The sequence below is a fragment of the Lathyrus oleraceus genome, chromosome 5, assembly GCF_024323335.1.
Source record: "Lathyrus oleraceus cultivar Zhongwan6 chromosome 5, CAAS_Psat_ZW6_1.0, whole genome shotgun sequence".
Lineage (NCBI taxonomy): Eukaryota > Viridiplantae > Streptophyta > Magnoliopsida > Fabales > Fabaceae > Lathyrus > Lathyrus oleraceus.
The window spans coordinates 217559071-217586419 of NC_066583.1; the positions used below are offsets into that span (position 1 = coordinate 217559071).

Sequence of the window (27349 nt, forward strand, 5' to 3'; positions counted from 1 at the left end):
TGCATGTGACACATTTTAAAGCAATAACCATTAAGGGGTAAATGAGTATAAAATGAGACTTCCCGTTGAGAAAAGAAAGGCAAGATATACCTCATAACAAAATAGGGTGATTGTGATCTCACCTGGATAACTTCAGGGAGGTTTCTCCAAATAGTGTTTGACAAGAACAACCTATTTTGCATATCTGCAATATGAAATGCAAAATCTCTTACCTTATAGAGATAATCGAAAAATTGTGAAGCTCAATTACTGTTCACTGTCAATTAACAACGAAGGTAAGATTGACTTCAACAATTATGAGCTCAAGACGAATGTTGATGTAAGAGTTATGTGGAATACATTTATCCGTTTCAAAATAAAAATTTCGATCAAGTTGGAAGCAACGATTTCAAGATCGGTCGAAGATATTATGAAAATGTTGAAGCGTCCATCTGGATATTAAAATGTTATGTCTAATTTTATGTTAACATCACCTATTTAATGTTGATTTTATATTATGAATGATAATTTTTTTTGTCAAAATTCAACTTTCTGGTTTTCTTCTTCTGATTCTGTCTCAGTATGCTATGAAGATGCATCTGCAGATAGATTTCGGAGATGCCTCTCCGTATAAAAAAAGCCACACTCCTAGAGCGTGACTCAGAATTAGTCTAGGATGTATGTGCTTGAGGTGCATCCAGAGATGCATTTTCAAAATTTTGACGCACTTTTGTATTTTTACGTGGTGCCTTAGTTATATATATATATATATATATATATATATATATATATATATATATATATATATATATATATATATATATATATATATATATGGTGCATTAAGAAATTCTCATTTTATTTTGGATGAATTGGGCCTTAATGTTCCATATGCGGTTTAGACTCTGTGGTGCTTTTGGAACTGAACCCGCCCAACCTGGCGCGTTGTCCCCCCTAAAAGAAACCATTGAAGTTTAGTCACTAAACAAATATTTTAAATTATGTATATTTGATCAATATTGTTAGGTGATGTTGTAATTTGTTCTTTTGTTATTTTTGTTATTTTTTATTTTGGATAACAAAGAAAGCCAAAGCCTAAAGAAACAAAAAAGAAACTAAGCAGACCCTACGAGCGGATCCGACCAAAAAGCTTTATCAGCTTCCAACAAAACCACAAGCACTTCTAGGATATCGACATTAATCTTGAACTCTTTAGCCGTAGAACACATCTTGGCTATAACATCAACATAAGCATTAGCCTCTCTAAAGGTGTGAGAAATTGTTACTAGTTCATACTCTTTTATTAAAATCATAATTTCTCTAATAAACACAAGGCAACTAGGAATGCTTCGACCCTCTCCTTGAATAATTCACACCACTAACTCAGAATCTACATTCACTTCCACTCTCCTCAACCTCGGTGTCATGGTGAGCTTTAGACCTTCCAAAACTCCCCAAAATTTAGCCTCGATAGCACTACAATTTCCCAAAAACTTGGAAAAAGCCCCAACCAATCACCACTCGTATCAAGAATAACATCACCACACCCCGCTCTATTATGATCTTTACTAGCTCCATCAATATTAAACTTGACCATATTATTCGAAGGCGGCTTCCAACCATAATCCCTACTCCTCGCCTCATGACGAAGCACAAGAGAAATCATGCTCATAACATCCTCATACTCCCTTTGTCTTTGGAAGATAAAGTAAGCAGAATCAAAAGGTCTCACAAACTTATCATCATGTTTGTCATTATTCCTCCACACCCATACAGTAAGAAGCAACCACCTACACATTTCTCCAATTGAGGCTCCCATCGTCCATAACTCTCAAATTGAGATGAATCCAACCATGCAAATCCACTGGAAAAAAAAAACTCAACCATAATCTTGCTTGGCACAAATCTTTTATTATTTTATGTAAGAAAAATATATACACTATATCAAACATTTAGAGAAACAATTAACTAAACATACTAAATTTCTTTATCTTTAAACATGGAAACATGATTTTTTTGTGAATGATTTATTTTTCGATTTCAAATATTATGTACTAAATTGTTAGTCGGTTGATTAAACCTCATAATATACATGCTACCCAACTTTAAATGCAAAATCGGATGCTACTTCAGGATATCTCACTTTCATATTTAATTTAATTTAATTTATTTCAATTTTATTTTTTATTGATAATTTCTCTCTATATTTTAAACTTTTAGTTAATGGACGAGATATGATATAAACAAAATGATAAAAAAAGAATTGAATATATATAAAATAAAATAATAATATAATAACTATTTATTTTATTACATGTTTAATTCATATATTACAAGAAAAAATTGACATACATTTAATAGTAACATGGTAAAATATATATTAAATGGTAAAATTTTCCTTGTCATATATAGTTTTTATTGTTGAACTATACTAGTACATTTTTAGTTTTTATTAAAAATTATAGATACTGACTCACATAACTTATATATAGATAATAGACAAAGTGATCACAAAGATGACCAATAAAATAACTAAAATGAAGAAATTACAAATTGCAATTGTAAATAGAGAAACAATAAGCTTAAAGAAAAATAATTCATTAAAAAAAAAAGAGAAATCGTAAACAATTTCACTGGGACCTCTCCAAGCCCTTGTTACTTTCAATTCCATAAAGATATTCTTGAAAACCACTCATTCATCAATCCTTGAGTTTTTTGGGAGCTTTGAAAAATTTAGCATAGAGGCACCTGGAATACAGAAAAACAAATCTCAGAATGGTGAATAAACCCACAAGGAAGACTAAGACGAACCATAAAGGTTGAATCTTGAGCCTATTGATTATGCAACATTCCATATTAAAAGGTGTAATTGATAATTATGGTAAAGAATGAGAAGATAGGTTATGGATAATGAGAAGCAGAAGTGGACATAATTTATAGTGAAGTGAGTCCATAGAATGATTCATTTGATTGAAGATGTTGTGGGTGGGGTGGGTTGTTTTGTTGGAGGACTATGTTTTGTTTTCTATTCTAATGGCTGATGTAAGTATTAGACTTTGTTAATAAAATAATTAAAAGTTTAACTTTTATGTTATGTATTTAAGTTTTGAATTAATCTTTATGAACTTGACCCCTTTATCTCAAAAAAATCAAATGGTATCAAAATTGTTGAGAACATGTACAGAATAAGTTCAAAACCAGTGAAAATCAGTTTGAATTGTATTTTCTTAATTAATTTTATAGAAAAAAGGTCTATTTTAATTTGGGAAAAAGTCAAAATTTAATGTAGTTAGTTATCAAAATACAAATAATTTTTTTATTTTAAAAGGATTAATTATTATACACTTTGTCAGTGTAAACAATTTTACACAATCGATTCATCACCATCATCCATTTGCATAACAAAATTAGTTGGATCCAGGACTCATAAATAGCAACAGAACTACATGGTTAAGACTATTAATACACACAGGATACCTCAAAATAACAAAACAAATTAGAGCTACATTAAGAAAACAGCAATAATAGTTTTAAGCAAATGATCAAGAAAATACAAAAAAGGATACTACGAACTGGGACCATCCTAATGACTCTTATCTTTTACAGTGATGTTGATTTAGCAGAAACATAAAACTAAATTTGGCATCATCATCATCATCAATGCTAATTTGCTTCAGAATTACTAGTTCCTTTAATTTGCGAGTCCTTAACTAGTCCTCTTTTACGCCAGTAAAGAAAATAATTGAGCATATACGAATCCAACAACACATCAGGAATCGCCCTTATGACAAACGACTGCAAAGAGTGAAAAAAGTAAGGTACAGCCAGTTTCTCATAACCAATCCATTTCATACATGTTTTGCTATATACATCTGGTGTTGGAACAAACAGAGAAGCCTTCATCCTTGTCATTTTCGTCGACACAAACAACGGAACCTGACACTGGATGTCAATACCTTGGTGTTTGTATTCCAAATTGGTGCATGCAGAGAACATGGCAAGATACCTGTGAAATCAGCATCAAGATCTGGATTCAGATTTGTTCTTAATTAACCAAATTAATGAATAGAGAAAGATAGATTTATGAAAGTGCTTACGATTTTGAAGCTGCATAAAGTGTGACAAGAGGATAAGAAGGAAGAACAACAGTGGAACCAGAACCGATGTTAATTATAGCTCCTTTTTTCTTCTTAATCATACTAGGAATCACAGCTTTTGTAACCCAAGTTGTTCCTTCTATATTGACTTTAATAATAGTATCCATCAAATCTAAATCAACTTCATGAAAATATCTAGCATAAGGATAGGCCACGCCGGCGGCATTAACTAGAATTCCAACATCTAAATCAGCAATAGCTTCTTCAATTTTCTTCATTATTTCGTCACCGCTATTGTTCTGCAGGTCTACAACAAGATATTTTACCTGAACGTTGGTGAAATGTTTGTCTACTATCTCTTTTGACGTTGCTTCGAGCTTAAGAGGGTTTCGACCGAGTAAGAGAAGGTTGAGTCCGTTGGCTGCGAGCTCGAGAGCCATGGATTTGCCGATTCCGTCGGTTGAGCCGGTGATAATAGCCCATGAACCGTAGTCTTTGAGATGCTTTGTTGGTCGGATTAAGGTGGCGTATATCCAGACGAGAAAATTGAAGAGAGATTTGGAGATGGAGATGAAACCTAAAGTGGTTGTTGCTAGTAGGAAGAAATGTGTGTAATCCATTAGCTATCGGTGAAGAAGAGAGATAGAAAGTGGATAGGTTTATGTTTGAATTGAATAGGTTGTGTTAAATGTTGAGCAACAACTTTTGCGGTTAAAGAGAAATCATGTGTGTAGTGTGTTATAAGGATTGAAGGGAACAGGTAGATTCAGTTAGAATTGTAATAAATGGTGTAGAGCCATGGAAGCTGAAGACGGCACCACGGAGAGAGTGAGAGATTTAGGGATTTCAATGTAATTTTTTCCCATTTTTAAATAAATAAATAATATGTTTAATTACAATTTTAGTCTCTTTATTTTTTTTTTATTTTTTTTAAGTTTTTAAAATCTGAAGTTTAGATCTTCTTATTTTGAATTTTTTAAAAATAATTAAGTATTTTAATTTAATTTTTAAAATAACCATTATTTCAAGTAATTTATCGAGATAACTATGTTTCATGCACACGTCTAAAGCATGCGTCAGTCTAAATTGGCGCATGCATTTTGTCATTGAGCATAGGCAACACCATTGGATATATATATATATATATATATATATATATATATATATATATATATATATATATATATATATATATATATTTAAAATTTTATATTTTATACTTATAAATAAATAAAATAAATAGGCAAATGAAAAATAATTATTAATATTATGATATAAAGTTAAAATACATAAAAATTGACAAGAAAATCAATGACTCTCCCGATTGAAACGCCCCCATGTTCCACATCCCGGTGTGTTAGCCTGCCTTCGAGGTCTCCAACGATTTTTCCTGAGGTGTTTGGGGTCTTTGAGTGCTGACATGATGCAATGGTGGCTGATGTGAAGGTATGGTGGAAGGTCCAGCGGTATTTGATAAATTTGTCATCATTTCTTCACAATAGCTTAGGGTGTTGCCGTAATTGAGTTCGGTGCCCATGTTGTCATAGTTAGGTCGTTGTGGTTGGCTGGTTTGTGGACGGTATGGTTTCCCGAATTTGGATATTGAATCGTTTTGGAAACGAAGCAATGATTCATGTGGTGTAAAAAAGTCAAACAATGGTTAGGTGTTGTGACGATGAGATGTTTGGGTGTTCATAAGTGAGGGGCTATGATTGTATCAGGTTGAATCGTATGAATCATTCGGGCTATAGACAGATGTGGTGGTTGCGTATGGTTGTTGGTGGTTAGGATTTGGTTCCTGATTTTGAGTTTGGGTGTGTGACATGAATTGGTTGTGAGGTTAGGTGTTTGGTGGTTCGGTGTATATGGTAGGGTGATGGTGTGAGGTTGGTCGTTGGGTTTGGGTGGATTGACATTGTTCTTGGGAGGGGATTTGTTGTTGGGTGTTTGATGACGAAGCTCGTTGGCATGGATCAATCAAATACTTTGTCTCAAACACAAAATGTGGCGTTGTAACCGACCTAAACCGTGTCATATAATTTTGAGTTGGTCTAGCACCATGTATGATTGGTTCGTTTAAGATGTGTTGCCTTCGATTCCTCCAATGACGACACATCTCTTTTTTGAAGTCTCTCCAATCAGAATAATCTCATTGGCCACCGACTCTTTGTTGATGCCAATCTCTCAAACACATCGGAGGTTCTGGAATTTATTGTTGCATGTTGAACTGTAGTTTTACACGGTGACACTGGTGCATCTTCATAGTAGTGAACCGAATGATTGGTATTTTTGTTGTCCAAACTGCATCATCATCATGGTCAACCTGATGATCAAAATCCAGATACGACCTCTAGATAAATTGTATAAGAATTTGACATGATTAGAGGATATGTAATTGGATAATTTTTTAAAATCAAAAGTAGAGTTGTTTAATAATAATACTTCGTCTGGTCCAATATGGTCTAAACGATTGCGATAGACTACTACAGCGTGTTTGAGACACCTGTTGTAGTTTATCCCCTTAACTGACCACCTAGATCAAAAAGATTGAAAATATATTAGTTACAATTAGTTGTAGTATAAAGTCTAACAAATTAGAAGATTTAAGATAAACTTACTTTGTTGCGTATGAGAATGTGAATGGCTTCTCGTTGACTAGGGTGAGTGACAACATTCTTGACCAACCCCGTGCTTGTAGCAAATAGGCGCAAGAATAATACATACACGTATTTTTTTGGCATTTTTACACAACGAACTATATAGATGGGACAAAACAGCTGAGCCCTAACTATATATGCCTACTTTATTTATGTTTCGTAACAACGGAAAATACATTATATTTACCGTATTACCAGTACTTAATTATAATATACCAAATAGAATCATAATATAACATCGAGCTTTAATTATCTTTTCATACGCAGTAGATTCTTAGTTTAATGTTATACTTGAATAATACTGCTTAAGATATTTTAAATTAATACCTTGACCCCTAGGTTGACCTGAAGTTTGTCCCGTAGTTGTGTCTTCACACAAAGGGGAACCCAACAATTCCTCGCATATAGAGTTATCTTGGTTAACTCTACCATTTACGACCTTACTATTGATAGGTAGACCTAACAACATGTAGACGTACTCAAGTGTGACGGTAACTCACTGAAAGGAAGGTGAAATGTGTGGATCTCGGGTCTCCATCTTTCTAACAAAGCAAGAATAAATTTGTAGTCAACTGAGTATGAGACTATGCTGAGTAGATTACCAAAACCGCATCCTCTAAGATATAGTTCTATCAAAGGATCGTGTGGTACATATTCATGTACACGACATCGAAATCTCTTTGGGTTCTAACTAAAGATAATTAAGAAATAAGTAAGAATAAGTAATAAATAATAGAGACATTTTGTTAGGAAATAAGAATAAGTAATAAACAATATAGAATAAGTAATAACATACAAATGTCCCAATATTATCGATTGTTCCTCGATGTTCATCACCCATGGTCAATAGAGACATATTGTTGTAGATAGGTTGAGTGTTGCATATAGGATGAGTGTTGCAGATAGGATGAGTGTTGCAGATAGGTTGAGTGTTGCAGTATTTATAGATGTGAAAGTAAGTTGAGTGTAAGCTTGGGGGTAAGTTGCATTCATGGGAAAGTCTATTTTGCATGTGATGTATGTGAACACGCGCCATTGGTAAGGGCGCATGAATGTCTTTTTGCATGTGATGTATGTGAACATGCGTCATTGGTAAGGGCGCATGTGTTTGTCCTCATAGGGTAATCCTGCAGGGAATCATGCAGGGCGCATGCCTTGTCTTGTTATGGCGCATGCATTGTTTTCTAAGACCATGCGCCATTGATAAAGGTGCATACGTTGGACAGTGAAAATGGAATCATACAGGGAATCGTGGCAACAATTCTTGTAGTATGAACCCTAGGCTTATACATGCAAGATTCTTCGTATAAGCCACTGCAAATGACGCCTAAGTTATATCCATATAGCATGCGCCAGTCCCTTTGGTGCATACCTTAAATTATGGTTATTCACTATTTACCCTATTTAACTGCATGTTAATATGTGATAAATGCACTCACAATCAAACCCTAAACTTGCATCTTACAAAAATGTCTTCATCACCACATTACATGATCAATGCCCATACCGATGGTGAAATATTTGAGTGTTAGTTATTCGATTTTTGTTTTTGTAACACAGAAGTAACTCGGTTTACAATAAATAGACGATCAAAATTTTCACATTTAAAACAAAGAATAGAAAAGAAATTGCAGTGTAGTTAGGTGGGACAAATCATTTACAAAAATCCGGTGTTTTTTATAGACAACCAAGTAAAGTTTTATCAGTTGAAGATTCAAGATGATGATGATGTTCACCATGTGTATCTTAGTCATGAACAATCTGGGTTCAATGATATTGAGTTATATATATCAATACAAAAAAATCAATTATCTCAGTTCGTTGATCTGTCACAAGTGTTTTGTGAATTTGATGATGAAGAACAAGCTGGAGTTGATGTTGTTGATGAGGAAGAAGAAGAATAAGAGTTATTGGTTGATGAAATGGTGAACAATGAAATTGTCGACCACAAACAAGAGCCATTACCATCTAGTCATGTATATTATCCACCTTAACACATGACAAACTTGAATTTGGGTGTAGATGAACCTTCGTCAGATATATTTTACAATCCTTATGTGAAAATTCAAGGATCATTGAAAGAAGGAGACAAATTTTGCACAAAAGAAAACTGTGTCAGAGCCATTAAAAAGTATCACATGGAATTATCAAGTGATTATAGGGTTGGTCGAACTAATGCAACGAGGTATAAGATTTATTGTTGAAATGAGCTCTGCCTGTTTCGGTTGTCAGTATCTTACCGGAAGAGGAGTGATTCTTGGGAGATAGGTTCTATGGGTCCAGTTCACACATGCTTAATCACGAACCCAATGCAGGACCATCGCAAACTCAACTCTCAATTAATATGCGATGAAATTTTTTCTGTCATTAACGACAATCCATCGTTAAAGGTGAGTACAATAATCTCGCATATTATTACACAATATAACTATACCCCATCATACATGAATGCATGGATAACTAGGACTAAGGTAGTTGAAAAAGTGTTTGGTAATTGGGAGGAGTCATACAAAGAACTTCCAAAATATTTGGTAGCACTTAAACATTATGCTCCAGGGACTATTGTCAATTTGGAAATGTTGTTGGCGTATACCCCATACGGAACTTGTGTTAGTGATAATTGCATATTCTACCGACTCTTCTGGGCGTATCAACCATGCATCAAAGGTTTTGCTTTATGTAAACCTATTATACAAATTGATAGTACATGATTGTATGTGAAATATAAAGGAATGATATTGATGGCAATGGCACAAGATGACAACAACAACATTTTTCCAATCGCCTTTGCACTAGTTGAAGGGGATACTGCTGGGCGATGGAGTTTTTTCCTAAAAAATCTCTGATTGCACGTTGCTTCTCAGTCTAACTAATGTTTGATCTTAGACAGACACCCTTCAATTGTGAGTGCCTATAAAAACATTGATAATAACTGGCATGATCCTCCTTCGACGCATGTCTAATGCATTCAACACATCGCTCAAAATTTCATGCGGGAGATCAAAGACAAAATGTTGCGGAAGAAGGTTGTCAACGCAGGGTATGCATTAACAGAACCTTCTTTCAAACACTATCGGGAAGACATTAGATTGTCAAACGCAAATGCAGTAAGGTGGATCGACAATATTCCATTGGAGAAATGGACTAGGGCATACGACAACAGTCAATGATGGGGACACATGACAAAAAATCTTGTGGAATCAATGAACTATGTCTTTAAAAGCATCAGAAACCTATCTATAACCGCTTTAGTGCAATCAACCTATTTTAGGCTAGGGGCGTTGTTTGAGATCAGACGTTCCAAATGAAGTTCAGTGTTACAATCTGGGCAATAGCTAAGTGATGCTTCAATGAAATTCATTAAAGAGGAGACTGCCAAAGCTAACACACATGTGGTCACGGTGTTTGATCGTACTAAAGGTTAGTACAGTGTTGCTGAGTCAATGTATCACAATGAAGGCATGCCGAGGGGACACTATCGAGTGGAACTAGATAGAGGGTGGTGCGACTGCAGAAAGTTCTAAGCCTTTCGTATGTCCTGCTCTGATGTCGTAGCGGCATGTTCAAAGGTTCGACATGATCCTTCCAACTTACTATTGGTCATTTACAAAGTCATAAACCTTTTCAATATTTACAAAATTAGCTTTTCGGTGGTAGCGAAAGAGGATTACTAGCCTGCATATCAATGGGACATTCTCTGGCACAATGAAATAATACGAAGAAAGAAAAAGGGTCACCCAAACAGCACCCATATTCGAACCGAAATGGATACGACGAACAAAATGGTTAGATTATGTGGTTCATGTCGTCAGCCCAGTCATAATCGTACTAATTGTCCTAGTGTTGGAACACGCACAACAAGATAATTTTAATTGCAATATTTTGCTTTATATTAAAAACAACATTCATTTCATATGATAAGCAGAACAAATACAATAATTAAACAACAACACAAGAAACTACAACAAATAAAATAACATCACAAACAAATACAACACATAAACAACAGAACTATGCAATTACAACCATCAAAACAATTTTGTGAGAAGTATACATCATCATGTGAACGTCTCTGTCAGTTTTAATATTGACCCAAAAACGAACTTCTCCATTTTGGTTGAACGTCGTATCAAACCATTGAATTCTTCTGATCCTTTCACCATCTACAATTTCTCCATCTAACCAACGATTCAAGGTCCTGTTAAGATGTTTGAACGTATCTACATTCCAAAGTCAGATCTTCATCGGAGGTTGCACTGCTGAAAGGATTAAATCGATATTTCTCTTGTGAATATAAGGATACAAGTATGAATATGAAGACATTTTAAAGAAAATTGAAGGAGATTGAAGGAAAATGGAAGGAAAAAGTATGAAGTTGTATGAAAAATTACGGGAGGGTGATGCTGTGTATTTATAGATGGAGTGGTGGAGCAATAGTCACATGTATTGGCGCACACATAGAGTGGACTATGCATACGCCATTGCATGTGGCGCCTACACATGCATGTGTTAGTCCTACTGGCGCTTTGACCATGGATGCGCCAGTGCATGTGGCGTCAATGAATAACATTTTCATTGGATGCGCCAATGCAACTAGCGCCTATGTTAAATGTTTTTTAAAAAATGATTATTTTGGTAAATATTTTGAAAAAATTGTTATTTATGAATTTTAATTGAAAAAAGGTTATCTTAAAAAAATCATTTTTTTTAATTTTTTTAATTTTTCATTTCTTAATTTAAAATTTGGAATTTTGATTCCCCGGTTTTCATTTTTTTAAAATTTTTACTTTTCTTATTTTTAGTTTTGTTTTAGATTTTAATTTCAATTTTGAATTTTTAAAAATGAGGAATATAAATAAAAATAAGGAATCAAAATTCTGAATTTTAAAATAAGGAAACTAAAAATATAAAAAAATAGAAATATGAGGATCAAAATTCCAAATTTTAACATAGGATACCAAAATTAAAAAAATAAAAATAAGAAGTTCAAAATTGCAATTCAGCTTAAATAAAATTAAGAGTTTGATTAAGTTTTGGTTTTTTAATATTATATATTTGAATTGTCGGTGAATATAATTAATTTTAATAATGTAAAAATTTAATTTAAATTTAAAAACTACAAATTTTAAATAGAATCGATTTTAAAATCAAAATCAATTTAAAAATCATTCCTTAATTAATTCTATAATTCTCTAGTTTTTTTTTTCTCTCTTATAAACCAAACCAAATATGTTAAGTATACTTTTAGATTTAAACGATTTAGTAAAAATAAAAATAGACATTCCTACAACTTTTAGGTAACTAGTACTGCTCATATAATGTTTCAAGAAAAAGAATGTACCTGCTCATATAAATGTATAGCGTGTACAACTCAACTACACTTTAAATACATTTTTTAAAAACCATTCCCTATCATATCAGAACTTTATCATAATCTTGTCAGAATTACTACTCTCACCTTCCTATAAGTAGTCAAATTAACCATTTTACAAAATTTAAAAAATAAATAAATAAAAGAGAATATCATTTTTATTAAAATAATATATTTGATTAATTATTAAAAATAATAAAAATAATATTAATTATAAGTAAAATTGGAAATTTTGTATTAAAAATTAAAATAAATAATTTAATTTAAAATAATTTTTATTCTAAATAGATCATTTATGATGAAATTGAGGAATTATATTAATTACAAAAATCAATTAAAAACTAACACCATATAAAAAAAAGTTATTAAAAACGAAATTTAACACCAAATTGATCAAGAGAGTTCGGTGAACACTACCAAAGACAGTTAACAATACCAAAGATGGTGAATGAAAGAAAAAATCACATTAAAAGAAACTTCTTTTACATTGACAAAAAAATAACCACATGAAAAGTTACTTCATTGCTCCGGTTTAAATTACCTTTTGAATTTTTTTAAATAGATATCCATTTATGAAACCTCAAGACATGGCAAACTTTGAGCTACTACTAGCCAGACTTGATATTAAAGAAAAGCAAGGTTCCATTATAAGGGTCAAGTCTTTGAAAGTATAAGCAAGATTTAATTTTACAAGAGTTTTGATTATTAACCTATTGATTAATTTAAAGAATGATTCACTTTTAACATTTTACGATAACTGACTGATGCTTAAAGAAGAAGAATATTTCCTCTATTTTGCATATTTTTTGGATCGTTTCAAAGATACATCTTCGGATACATCTGCTAATTGTTAAAAAGAAATAGGAGATCATTCAGAGAAGCAACTCTAAATAGACCCTTATTTTTTGAAAAAAAAAACGGATATGATTATGCATCTCCAAATTATGTCATAGTTATATGATATGGTTTGTAAGGTCCTTATTGATCTACAACTTCTATAAATAAGGTCTCTCATTCCATTTTCTTTACAAAAACCAAAAGGAATCCTTATCCTCGTCTTACATTTGTGTATTTCAATGGAGAAAATTTCCCCTTCAGTTTATGGTCTCCGAAGACATACTTCTCGTCGATCTGAAATCAAAATTGAAAACTTTTATATCCAAAAAATCAGAGAGTTGTCAAGCTCGAGTATCGTTCACCCTCGATTGACAATAAATGGAAGATACAACTCACCATGCTTGAACTGAAGACGAATGATAATTCGAAGGTTATGTGGAGTACCTTTTACTATTATTTGACAAAGGATTCGATTGAAGTGGATACAACGATTCAAAGATCATCGGAAGATATTATAAGGATGTTTCAACGTCTTGAATCACCCATTTTCAATGACATGTAATGTTAAATTTACCTAATGTTTATCTATATAATGTTTATTTTGATGTTAATTCATGTTGGTTTTTCATTTTGTCTTTGTTTTTGTCGGTTTAAGTTTTGAACTAAGATAGCATATTTTGGAGATGTATCTCTAGAAAACTCATAAACTAATGAATTAAGGAGGATTACATAGATGCATCTCCGAATCAATCTTTTGTGCATGCAGAGATGTATCTTCGGACCAAATTTAAACAAAATAAAGGTTTTTCAACAATTTTGTTGAGATATATGTGAAAAATATGCATAAAAAATGCATCTCCAAACACTAAAGACATTTAAGACTTTTCACGATAATAAGAGAGAATAAATAAGGGTTGAAAATAACAACCCTCTGATTAATCCAATGATTCTTATTTGTGGTCCACAATAAAGTTCATCCTAAATGTCACCTATTTCTTAATATATATGTAAAAGTATGAAAGTATTTTATAATTAAAAAAAAATGAAATGAACAAATGTAATTTTGACTTGAGAGATGCTCACATGACACTGAAACCATACATTTACACCGTAATTTAGCTAATGAATACATACTCATCAATTTTTAAATATTTTTCACATCACTTTGGTACCCGTGCAGCAATTAACCAATTGTATGGATACGATCTAAAATGCTACGGTGTAATATATTAGTGTCAAGATAGCATGGCTCTTAACTCATATAGTAGGAGAGTATATATGAAAGTCAAAAGAGCCATGCTATCTTGACACTAATATATTACACTGTAGCATTTTACATCGTATCCATACAATTGGTTAAGTGCTACACATGTACCAAAGTGAGGTGAAAAAGTATTTAAAAATTGATGAGTATGTATTCATTAGCTAAATTACGGTGTAAATGTATGGTTTCAGTGTCATGTGAGCATTTCTCATGAGTTAAGATACACTCGCACCCCTTAAATGACACGATCTTGATAATAACTTATTTATTTGAAGTTTTAAACAATATGATGGAATGACCGCGTGGATAAAACAAAAATATTATACTACATTAGAAAGAAGATGAAAATTGTATGAGAATTCAGCTCGGGACCGAATGGTTTTGGCAATTTCTTTTTTGAGAAATTAAAAGTAGAATTTGTATTGTGAACAACAAATTAGGAATTTTTTACTCAAATACCTCGTATTTTTAAAAAAAATCTTAAAATAATTTAATTTAAAAAAAAAGTCGTAACAAATCCCAGTTTAAAAAAAAAGAAACACCTAAGGTATAGGCGCCAAACCAATTGACGCCTACCCTTAAATTTTAAGTGGGGGCACCAATTGGATTGACTAAAGAACATGGTGATGCCAATCCAATTGACGCCCATGTGTAATTTGGAAGAGGAGGCGCCAATTCGTCTGGCGCCCCAGTGTAATGTGCAATTTTTTTTATAAATAGATGTGTTGTGTGATTCATTTTTCCACATCTCATTTCGTCATATTGCAAACATCTTTGGTGTTCGTAGTCGCTATGGAAAAGTGATTTATTCGAGAGACAAACCTCCGATGTTGATGCTCTTCTGGAACATCAGTAATTTCGATCAACTGAAGAGAGAGCTGGTTCGTTGGTTAGATGAAAAAATACCAGAAGGGAAAAAAATTAGAAGTATTAAGATACTCGATAGTATATTTTGTTGGGTGCGAGTAAAAACTGATAAGGATGCTAGGGAAATGATGTTTGGACGAGATGACATCAGTTTGATTGTTGTAATCAGTTAGAAATGTTTTGTTTTAAGTTTGCTTATGTTGTAGTGATGTTTGTTGTTAACCTTGTTATAACAAAAAGATAATGATATATAAAAATCCAAGGTTACAAAAATTGAAAGGAGATACTAAATTATGATGCAGATGTTGCTCCTAGATTGGGACATTTGTTCTTATTGTGTCCTGATTGACGATATATATTACATAATCTTATCATTTTATCAATCGTATCCATTTCTGTTCTAATACGCGTGTTGTTTGACCGTCCTTTTTCCTTTTTTCGCATCTCATCGTTGTGTCAAACTATGTCACCTTCATATGAAGGCCAATATTGCTCCATTGATATCATTGAGAAGCTTTTGTTATACACATTCATGACGGTAATGGCCTTGTAAACATCAGATAAATGGCTATAATCGTCCTGCCGAGTATGTGCGTATAACACAATGACATGGGAGCGAGGAATACGGAAGGCCTGGAACTTTCCACAATCGCACCAACTTCTGTTTAGTTTGACAGCATATGATAAATTTGGCATCCCCTCATTGTGGTCCATTGTTTCCTGTACACTGAAATTTTTCCTATGACGGTCAAAGACTGTAACCGCGTGTGTGCTAGCTTTGATACTTTCCTCTTTCATCACTTTCATACAACATTCACTGAATATTTGACCCGACATTAACACTGCACTCCATCTTTTACCTCTGGTTGCGAAGGTAGATGCCAACCTAAAATAGGTTGCTCTGACCAAAGCGGTTATTGATAGATTTCTAATGCCTTTGAATACGCCGTTCATGCATTCCACAAGGTTTATTGTCATGTTGCCCCATCGACAACCTCTGTCAAATGCCCTTGTCCACTGCTCTACTGGTATGTTATCCACTCATCTTCCTACATCTGCATTAGACAATCTAATTTCATCAAGGTAATATTGAAATGACGGTTGAGTTAGAGCATACCCTGCATTCACCACTTTATTTAGAAGGTTCTTGTCTTTGATTGTACACATGAAGTTTTGTGTGATATGTCTAAGGCAATAGACATGATTAGAAGGAGGATCATATCATCTGTTATCATGGTTATTGTAAGCACTCTCAATGACAACATGTCTATCTGAAATCAAACAGAGATTGACTTGTGGAGCGACATGTGTTCTGAGATGTCGAAGGAAGAAACCCCAACCACCAGCGATTTCACCTTAAACCATAGCAAAGGCAATGGGAAAGACATTATTATTGTCGTCTTGTGCAACATCCATAAGCAAAGTACCCTTTTATTTTCTGTATAACCATGTTCCATTGATAACGCGAAAACGTATCGTATTTTTGGCTCCATATGCATTGCTTTTTACTCGATTAACACTTATTATTACGCAATATTTCATGTTTATTGCAGGTATTTATCGATTAAAAGGTTTACCGCAAGCAAAATGGAAAATAGCAAAAAGGAAATAAAAAGGAAAGAAAAAGGGAAGAAAAAGAGGAGAAAATGAGGCTTTCAAAGGGATAATGGGCCACCAAATCAAATGAGCTTGTGGCGCCCATTATCTAAGGAGTGTGACGCCCGCCACATTGTCCCAAGAGGTAGGTGGCACCCGCCACCAGCCCTTGAGAAGTGGCTTTCCGTTGCTACAAAGGTGGCGCTCGCCACTCCTTAAGAAGCTAGGGTTGTGGCAAACGCCACAACCTAGTCTTCCACCATTATCTCCACTTTTTTAGCCACGATGCCATTACCTTGCTACAATTTAGGGATTGCGGAAAAGATATAAAAGTGGAACCTTTCAGACTCACACGGGCTCTCTCTTCTTCCAGTTTTCAAGTTTACGCTTAATTTTATTTAGCACTATTTTTTTTAGTTTTCTAGGCAATTTCTTACCATTGTAAAAGTGATAGTTTCTCCACATCGGGGACTATTACGGTTTATTATTTTTACGCATTTGAGATTCAATTTAAGGATTATTCATTGCCAAAGCCTGCCGAAATTAGTTTAATCGAAGATTCAAGATTCAGTTCCAGTTCTTAAATTCCAATCCAGGTTTTATTTTGATTTCTATTTTATTTATTTATGCTTTATTGCATGTTTAATTCCCCAATCACCATGTCTGTTACCGGATCCATATCCGACTAAACCCTTAGGTATTGGTATGTAAAGACCGTCGAAACGACGGGATTCAATAAATAATTCGTGTTAGTTTTTATAAAACTTATTTTTCCGGTTTTTAGTTTCTTATTTTAATCAAACTGTTTTTCGTTCAAGAGTACAAAACAAACTAAGGTTACGGTCAACAAGAATGAGAGTTTGAGATTTTAACCAGATAGCTGAAACTAGGCATTAATCCTAAACACAGTGAGAGTGCTTTAGGATTAATTATACTTTATTTATATTCTAAAATTACTTTTAAATTCATAATGAGACCGCGAGAGCCAAGCATTCTGGTTTAGGAGTATGGTCAAAGTCAATAAAAACGAGAGTGTGAGACTAGGTCCTTTCTATAAATAATTTCTACTGAAGAATATTTTAACCAATAAGATTACACCAACTATCTACCGAATCCCCTAAGTTTGAGGTATTACATACTAATATCCCCTATATCTCATATCTTTATTTCTATTTACGTTATAATTATTTCTCTTCATCCCTCCAATCATAGAACAATCATCAGTCTTAGATTTACATAGCAACATTAGACCACGATACGTTCGATTATTAGTCCTTGTGGGTTCGATAATCTTTAAAACTACGCGACAGGTATGTGCACTTGCAGTCATGATTCACATAGACTTACTAAGTCGTGATCAAGTTTTTGGCGTCGTTGTCGGGGACTAATTTAGTCGATATCGTAACTCTAGCGTTACCCAGTATAGACTAAGGCAAATAATTCTTTTTCCCTTTCTACATCTGTCGAGTGTATGCCAAGTACTCGCTCTCAAGGCGAGAAATTAAAGCTACAATTCGACGAACCCGAGCGTTATCTTAGATTAGAAAGCCGGATACGAGACTTGATACAGGAACATCGTATCAAGCTAAATCTTCCTGACCTTAACATTCCTACTTCTGAATCAATTGTTCAACCAGAGATGTCGAACCAGTGCAAAACCGTCCTCTTAAGTATTATGCAATCCCTTCGCAGGATGAACCTCATAACATCATAGTTTCCCCTGCGATCGAAGCCAATAATTTCGAGCTAAAACCCTCACTGTTGTCAGCCATACAACAAAACCAGTTTTCAGGTAGTCCCACAGAGGACCCGAACCTACACTTGTCAGTATAAGACTTCGTCTTTTCCCATTTTCATTAAGAGATAGAACTAGAGCTTGGCTCCAGTATCTACCATCCAACTCTGTCACTACGTGGAACGAGTTGAAGAAAGTCTTCTTAGCCCGATATTTTGCACATAGTAAGACGACTATGCTAAAAGCCCAAATAAACGGGTTTAAACAAAAGGATAATGAATCACTTTTTGAAGCTTGGGAGAGATACAAAGACATGATGAGGCTATGCCCACATCACGGTCTAGAAGAATGGTTGATCATTCACACCTTTTATAACGGTCTCTTGTACAATACAAGATTGACAATAGACGTCGCCGCAGGTGGCACACTGATAGATAAACCATACAACGAGGCCTATCAACTCATCGAAAGTATGGCCCAAAATCATTACCAAGGGGGAAGCGAAAGAACCTCTATAGAGAAACCTTAACTGAAGGGAGACATGTATGAATTAAGCAGTCTTGACCATGTCAACACCAAGGTAGATGCCCTGACCCAGAAGATAGACAGCTTGACCATAACACCAGCAGCCATCGTGGCTGCCGTAGCACCAAACTGCGAGATATGCGGAGTTCAAGGGCATACTACCCCAGAATGTCAACTCTTGACAAGAACCTCCACTGACCAGGTGAACTATGCTCAAGGAAACCCTTACTCAAATACCTATAACCCAACTTGGAAGAACCATCCTAACTTCTCGTACAAAAATAATAATGCATTGTATGCACCTAACCAAGCCCCTGTTGTACCACCAAGATATCAAAAAGTTGCCTTAAACACTCAAAATGCTCCTAGGAAATCAAACTTGGAAATAATGATGGAAAACTTTATAGCTACCCAAGCCCAAACAAATAAAGATTTCTTAAATCAAAACATACACACTAGTGAGCAAATCAAGCAGTTAGTGAACAAGGTAGACGCATTAGCCACCCATAACAAAATGTTGGAAACACAAATCTCACAAGTGGCTCAACAACAAACACCTACCGCTACTCCTGCAGGCACATTTCCTGGACAGCCGCAACCAAACCCGAAAGATCATGCAAATGCTATTATACTATGAAGTGGGATAGAACTAGACGGACCGACCAACCCTAGAACTCAAAACCCATCCATGCATCAAGACCCAGGTAAGGTAACTGAGAAGGAAGACGAACAAGAGCAAGATGAAAACGAAGAGGCCGTAGAGAAAGAAGAACCTTATGTTCCTCCACCACCGTATAAACCCCATATCCCTTATCCTCAAAGACTTGTTAAATCTAAAAGTGTAGGGCAATTTAAAAAATTCGTAGAGCTTATAAAACAATTGAATATCACAATACCCTTTACAGAAGCCATAACTCAAATGCCCTCATATGCTAAGTTTCTCAAAGAAATCTTATCTAACAAGAAGAAGATAGAGGATAACGAAACTATTACACTTACTGCTGAGTGTAGCGCCATAATACAAAATAATATGCCTCCTAAGCTGAAAGACCCAGGTAGTTTCTCCATACCCTGTGTAATCGAAAATTTTATCATCGGAAAATCACTATGTGACTTAGGAGCCAATATAAGTTTAATGCCCCTGTCCATATGCGAAAGGCTAAAAATGGGAGAACTAAGACCTACGAGGATGTCCGTACAACTTGTAGACCGTTCTGTTAAATTTCCCGTAGGCATGCTAGAAAACGTTCCAGTGCGCATAGGACAATTCTATATTCCAAATGATTTTATAATCATGGATATAAAAGAGGATTCCAACATCCCTATCATATTAGGAAGACCATTCCTAGCTACAGCCGGAGCGATTATAGACGTTAAGAAAGGCAAGCTAACCTTCGAAGTTGGTGAGGAAAAAGTCGAGTTCATTTTGACGCAATTCCTAAAGGCACCAACTATAGACGACACCTGTTGTCTACTAGATGTCATCGACGAATGCATAAGAGAGATGGAGAATGAACAAACATCATACTCCGAAATACTAAAAATTCCAAGGCCTCCTACTTTTGAAGATGAAAATTTAAGTAAGGAATACGAAGATGACAGCCTAAGCGAACGCCTAGCACTAACGCCCGATTATATGCCTTGCCCAAAGAAACCAACCCTAAAACTTAAGACGTTACCCAAAAATCTAAGGTACGAATTCCTAGACACTGAACTTGAGCGACCTGTAATAGTAAATGCAGACTTAGGATAGATAGAGACCGAAAAGCTTCTGCATGTTTTAAGAAAATACCCAACTACTTTAGGCTACAATATCTCATATTTAAAAGGAATAAGCCCTTCCATATGCATGCATTGCGTAATGATAGAGGAAGACAGTAAGACCTCTAGAGAACACCAAAGAAGGATAAATCACATTCTGAGTGATGTAGTACAGAAAGAAGTGCAAAAGCTGTTAGAAGCAGGTATCATCTACTCGATGTCCGATAGTCAATGGGTAAGCCCGATACATATCGTACCAAAGAAGGGAGGCGTCACAGTTGTTAACAATGAAAAAGGAGAATCTATAGCACAAAGAGTGGTTACTGGAAGTAGAATGTGTATTGACTATAGAAAATTAAACAAAGTCACTCAGAAGGATCATTTTTCTTTACCATTTATCGATCAAATGCTTGAAAGATTGGCTAAGCATTCTCACTTCTGCTATCTAGATGGTTATTCGGGATTTTTCCAAATTCCTATTCATCCCGACGACCAAGAGAAAATGACCTTCACATGCCCCTATGGTACATTTGCCTACCGACGAATGTCATTCGGACTGCGTAACGCTCCCGCAACATTCCAAAGATGCATGATGTTAATTTTCGCTGATTTCATAAATGACATTGTGGAAGTCTTCATGGACGATTTCTCTGTATGCAGACAAAGCTTTGAAGGCTGCTTATCGAATCTTAAAATGGTACTAAAAAGATGCGTAAAAGTGAACCTCGTGCTAAACTAGAAAAAATGCCATTTCATGGTCCGACAAGGAATCGTGCTCGGACACATAGTATCCAACAAGGGGATTGAAGTCGACAAGGCCAAAATAGAAGTTATAGAAAACCTCCAGCCTCTGAAAACTGTAAGAGAAATACGAAGCTTCTTAGGACACGCCGGTTTCTACCGGCGATTCATTAAAGATTTCTAAAAAATCACCAAACCACTGACTGGCTTATTAATGAAAGATGTTGAATTCATCTTTGACGAAAAATTCCTAGCGGCGTTTGAACAACTGAAAACAACTCTTATTACCGCACCTATCACGCAAACACCCTACCACCCACAAACGAGTGGGCAAGTAGAAGTCTCAAACCGAGAAATTAAACAAATCTTAGAAAAGAAAATTGCCACCTCTAGGAAATATTTGTCCTCAAAATTACCAGAAGCCCTGTGGGCATATAGGACAGCTTATAAGACCCCAATAGGAACCACACCTTTTAAGCTAGTTTATGGAAAATCATGTCATCTGCCGGTAGAATTAGAACATAAAGCATATTAGGCCATTAAGACCCTTAATCTCAATTATACTGCCGCAGGCGAAACAAGAATATTAGATATCTACGAACTAGAAGAACTTAGGCTAGATGCGTATGAGAATGCCCAAATCTATAAAGAAAGAACAAAAAAATGGCACGACAATCGCATATTAAGGAAAAAAGTTTAACCAAGGCGACAAAGTACTCCTGTTTAACTCTCGCCTCGGACTCTTTCCCGGAAAACTTCGTTCTAGATGGTCCGGTCCTTTCGAAATTACCAATGTCTTTCCGAATGGAGCAATAGAAATAAAAGGAAAAATAAGCGAACCATTCATAGTAAACGGCCAACGTTTGAAACATTACCACAACATTGATAACAATGATTTCATTGAAAATCTTAAACTTGCAGAGCCTCGCGCTCATTCAAAAGAATAGCGCCTATCCTATTTCTGTCGAGCTTACGACAATAAACAAAGCGCTTGGTGGGAGACAACCCACACTTTGTCTTTAACTAATTAATTTCATCACAAATTTATAATTATTACTATTGCTTAATTTTCATTTCTTTGTTTTCTTCTTTATTTATTTCTCATAAAGTTAATCGGTACATTTCTGTATTATTGACCATTACTAACTTAAAGTTATTATCTACTTGTTTTTATCTAGCTACTGACTATCACAATGCAACAAGTAGATTACATGGATATAGTCTTCAGAGGCAGAGCTCAAAGGAGACGTTTTGAGACTCTATTTCAGAGAGAATTACACTAACCTTATACCCAGATGAACACACCATGACCAAATTAGGTATAAGAGACAGTGTTATGTTCCTAATTAACCAACTAGGCTGGGACACCTTTGCTATCAAAAGAAAATTTAGTTCCATCAGTAGGTTGACTTTAGAATTCCTAAGCTCCCTAGTGTACCTACCAAACCATGGTATGGGATTTAACAAAGGCCTAATCACCTTTAGGTTGTTTGATAAAGACTACTGCTACATCCACAAAGAAATAACGGAACTCCTAGGATGTCCTAATGGCCCTGTACCTTTACCATTACCCAGGAAGACATACTTGTGGACCATTAATTAGACCTCTTTTGGGGTAGCATCACTGGAAACAACCATCCCGAGCCAGACCTTATGCAATCAGAGAACATCCATAACCCTGCCATTCGTTACTTCCATAAGATCCTAGCTCACACCTTGTTTGGAAAGGAACAAAATAGAACCTTTGTGTCCAAAGACGAACTATTTATAATGTACTGTGCATCACAGGCCCGACCTGTTAACGCTGCTACATTCATGATAACTAATTTGTACCGCATAGCATAGGAAGATTATGGATCAATCTTAGTGGGAGGCTTAGTGACCATGATAGCAAATGCCATCGGACTGAGACAACCATTTATCAGGCTCACCCCTTTAGGTGGAATATGACCAATGAATATTGACTTTTGCTTCAACACCGGTATCATTAGGAACCTAGGTCCATATATGTTTGAATTTCTAATTAACCGCGAAGTAGTACACCTGTTTACCCTGCCAGACCCTAGAACGAGTGTACATCATAGGAACAACTGGCTCTATGATTTGGATGGACCACCAGATGCACCACCTTCTCCTCCAGAGACACCTAAAATCTATAACCACTATGACAATTATCTCTCTGATGCTGAATCACATGCCCCAGTTATACCTGATGCACATCTCACCGATCATGCTGCTGCCATCGAAGCTGTTCAGACAGATGTCGCCAATATGAGAGACGAGTTGAGCACCCTTCACGTGGAATTCCACGGCTTTATGGATGTAGTGACAAAGAACCTGGATCACATTTACCAGCACTTCTACTCGTTCGCTCCTCCTACCAGCAGTCGCCGTAATGGCTAATTTATTACAGTATTACCGATTTACTGACTTTTATTTTATTTTATTTTCTTGTTTGGAATTTTATTTTTATTTGTTGTTACACATTGGGATTTATTTAATTACTTCATTTCTTTTTATTCCAGTAAACAAATTATTTCATTTTTCCCGTCTACTCGATTCTTTTGTTCGCAAATTTTACGATTAAATTCCATTCCACTGTATCATGTTTATTATTCCCATACACTATATATTATCGGTAAAATGAATTCCATTGAAATTCTATGGTCAAAGCAAATAAAGACACACATGGGAAACCACACTGCATGTGACGCCTGCCACACACAGTTGTGGCACCCATGTGAGGGTTGTGGCGCCCGCCACAGGGCCCACAGTGGCGCCCGCCACCAACACCAAATATGGCGTAAGCCACAACACAATCCTACACGCGCAAGCTGTGTATTTTGACCATTCAAAACATTTTATGGTGTTGTCCCTTGCATGCAAGACAATGCCTTAATTCTATTCAACAACTTTCAAAAACTCTTTGACCAAGACATTAAAAACCGTAAATGCAATTTATTTACCAATTAATTTTCCAACCACCATCACCTCTATATAAACCACCAACATTACCTCAACAAAACACACCTCTAATTTACATATTTCTCTCCTCTCTTGCTCTATTCTCACTATATTACACAAAGAGTGTGAAATCCATTATGGAACAGATGAGGGAATACGAAATAATGTTCAGAAACGGTGAGATGAGTGAATTACAAGAGGAGACGTACACGTCTCTAAGCGCCAGAAAGATCGAATCAACAAGGTACACCGATTAACACTGTTTATATGCCTTAGGAATTCAAGATAGTGTTAACTATATGCTAGATGTGTTAAATTTAAATTATTTTCTATCTCTCAAGGACCCTGTCTATGCTTAACTAACACTAAAATTCCTGAGCTCATTAATTTTTAATCTCACACCCAATACAAACTGCTCCAGTGGGACTGTCCAGTTTCGTTTATTTAACGTCGAATATACCCTTACATTTTCCCAACTGGCAGACCTCCTACATTTCCCCCATGGGGATGGCATAGTAAGTGAGGTCTCAGGTACTGAGGGTTGGCAACGCGCCTTCCAACCATTTTGGAGGGCACTAACTGGTACAATAACCCATAGTTTTGAGGGAAACAGAGCCACTCTAATTCAAAACCCGAATATTCGATATTTCCGCCAAATATTGGCGTGCACTATTTTTGGCCAAGAAAATTCTAACAAGGTGAACGAAAAAGAACTCTTTCATTTGTTCTCCACATTTTGGCCACAAAAGGTGAATACCGTCCCTTTTATGCTATCTCACATGTAGGCCCTTGTCAATGCGAAGCGAGGCCCAATTATTTTTGGAGGTTTAATAACCTCCATAGCCAGATTCCTAGGACTCGAAGAAAAATTCTCCAGGCTAACCCCGCTCCCGCATCATGCCATTGACATTGACATGGCAATGAGCATGAAACTAGTAAAACGAAGTAGTGACGGTAAATTTAATTTAATAATTGTTAATAATGTGTTACAAGATTTTATCCTCCCAAATCCAAATTACACAGATATGCGCAACCCGGATAATTATTGTTATACTAATGATCCGGTACCTAACCAAGTCCCCGCGCACATTCCTAAGAATGTAGCTGCTGTCGGGGACACCGATGAGGATCACATTCCGGAGCAAACTGCTCCCGCTACTGACCCACACACCACACACACTTAATTTAAAAATGTTGCAGGTACATCTTCCAGTCAAAGACCAAGAAGAAATGTGGCACCAGCCACTCTTGATGAGATCTACGTTGAACTGCTGCGGCGTAGAGAATTAGACGCTCAGTGAGACCTACAGATCCAAACCATGGGAGATCAGCAAACTGAAATGATGCAAACCCTTCGCCAAATGCAGCATGATCAGCACGACTACGCTTTCAGAACCGAACAGAACATGTCTGGCTTGATCGATGAAATGACAACATTGACAATGCATGTGGAAGATCTCCAGAACTATACGCCATCCCACCAGCCAGGAAACGGTGGACGTCCACGTACACGTGGCAGAAGGCGTCAGTAGCAGAATAACCAGGTTCTACCTTTCTTTCCTATCTTATGTCGTTGCATTAGGGAAATGAAAGATTTAAGTATGGGGGAGGAAGCTTTACCGCTTTTTATTTACCGTTTTCTAGTTAGATTTAACATATTGTTATTTCCTTTTGTTATTTTATATTTTTTTGGTTATTTTAATTTTTGTTGAAGTGTCAGTCGAGTTAAATATCAATATGCTGTCGAGTCTTTATGCGTGGTTTCCGTTATTTATTAATTCTCCTATTTACTTAAGTCATACAAATTTTTTGCAAAAATCTAGACTTATAGATACAATGCATCTTTTGAAAATTCTAAACTATAAATCAAACTAGGTTGAATTGTAGAGATTTGGAAAAACTTTATAAGATCGATATCGTTTTAACACCTTAAATCTCCCAAGTATAAGATCGATTTGAGTACTTGTCATGCCATAGCCTTAAATTCTATCCTTTTATATTTCCTTAAGTAGTTTATCTAGCAGTCAGCACCATCTAAAGCACATACTACGCAAGAAGTCGATGCAAATAAGTGTATGATTTCAGGCTTAAAAGAAGAAAAGATTACAAAATGTATGAAAAATATTGTTCCCTCTAAGTTAGGTGATCCTCACCCGGTCATTTAGCCTAACGGTATAACCATCTTCAATTGTTATTTGAGCCAAAGTGCGAAAAAGAAATAAATAAATAATGATGAGATCATAGTCACTAACAGACTATCTTGCTATGAATGTGAAAGGATAACGGGATTAATGTGATTGCGCCAGAATGAAAAAGGATAAAAAGAAGGTTTAATAAGGTAGGCTTAGGCATGACAACATGATTCAGATTGGTTTGTATAGGAGGGAGACTTATGGTTGCAACATTGCGACTGTGTGTTCTAATGATACCCTTAGTGTGGAAGTGAGTACCTGTTAATACAATTTTGAACCAAAGTAATGTTTATAGACTAGAATGAGTATCTGAATGCAACGGTGTTTTCTACGAGTCTTGATAATCTATGCTGCAAGTATTTTACAAAAAAAATTATTTATGTACGCGACATTTGCTTGAGGACAATCAAAGGTTTAAGTATGAGGGAGTTTGATAATGCGAAAACGTATCATATTTTTGGCTCCATATGCATTGCTTTTTACTCGATTAACACTTATTATTATGTAGTATTTCATGTTTATTGCAGGTATTTATCGATTAAAAGGTTTACCGCAAGCAAAATAGAAAATAGCAAAAAGGAAAGAAAAAGGAAAGAAAAATAGGAGAAAATGAGGCTTTCAAAGGGATAATGGGCCACCGAAGAAAATGGGCTTGTAGTTCCCATTATCCAAGGAGTGTGGCGCCCGCCATATTGTCCCAAGAGGTAGATGGCGCCCGCCACCAGTCCTTAAGAAGTGGCTTTCCGTTGCTACAAAGGTGGCG

At 35.4% G+C, this 27349-nt stretch overlaps 1 protein-coding gene and 1 non-coding gene across 2 annotated transcripts; both read right to left on the minus strand.

Annotated features, from left to right (window-relative positions):
• Nucleotides 1-3463: 3463 nt before the first annotated feature.
• On the minus strand, nt 3464-4925 carry LOC127083040 (very-long-chain 3-oxoacyl-CoA reductase 1). Its single transcript, XM_051023268.1, has 2 exons — nt 4077-4925; nt 3464-3985 (listed from the first exon to the last, which is right to left on the minus strand). Exons 1-2 carry the CDS (start codon nt 4694-4696, stop codon nt 3643-3645), a joined length of 963 nt encoding a protein of 320 aa, XP_050879225.1. The 5' UTR covers nt 4697-4925; the 3' UTR covers nt 3464-3642.
• A 13713-nt stretch (nt 4926-18638) lies between these two features.
• LOC127088431 (small nucleolar RNA R71) lies at nt 18639-18745 on the minus strand. Its single transcript, XR_007790267.1, has one exon. It is a non-coding gene; the product is annotated as a small nucleolar RNA R71 (small nucleolar RNA).
• Nucleotides 18746-27349: the final 8604 nt, after the last annotated feature.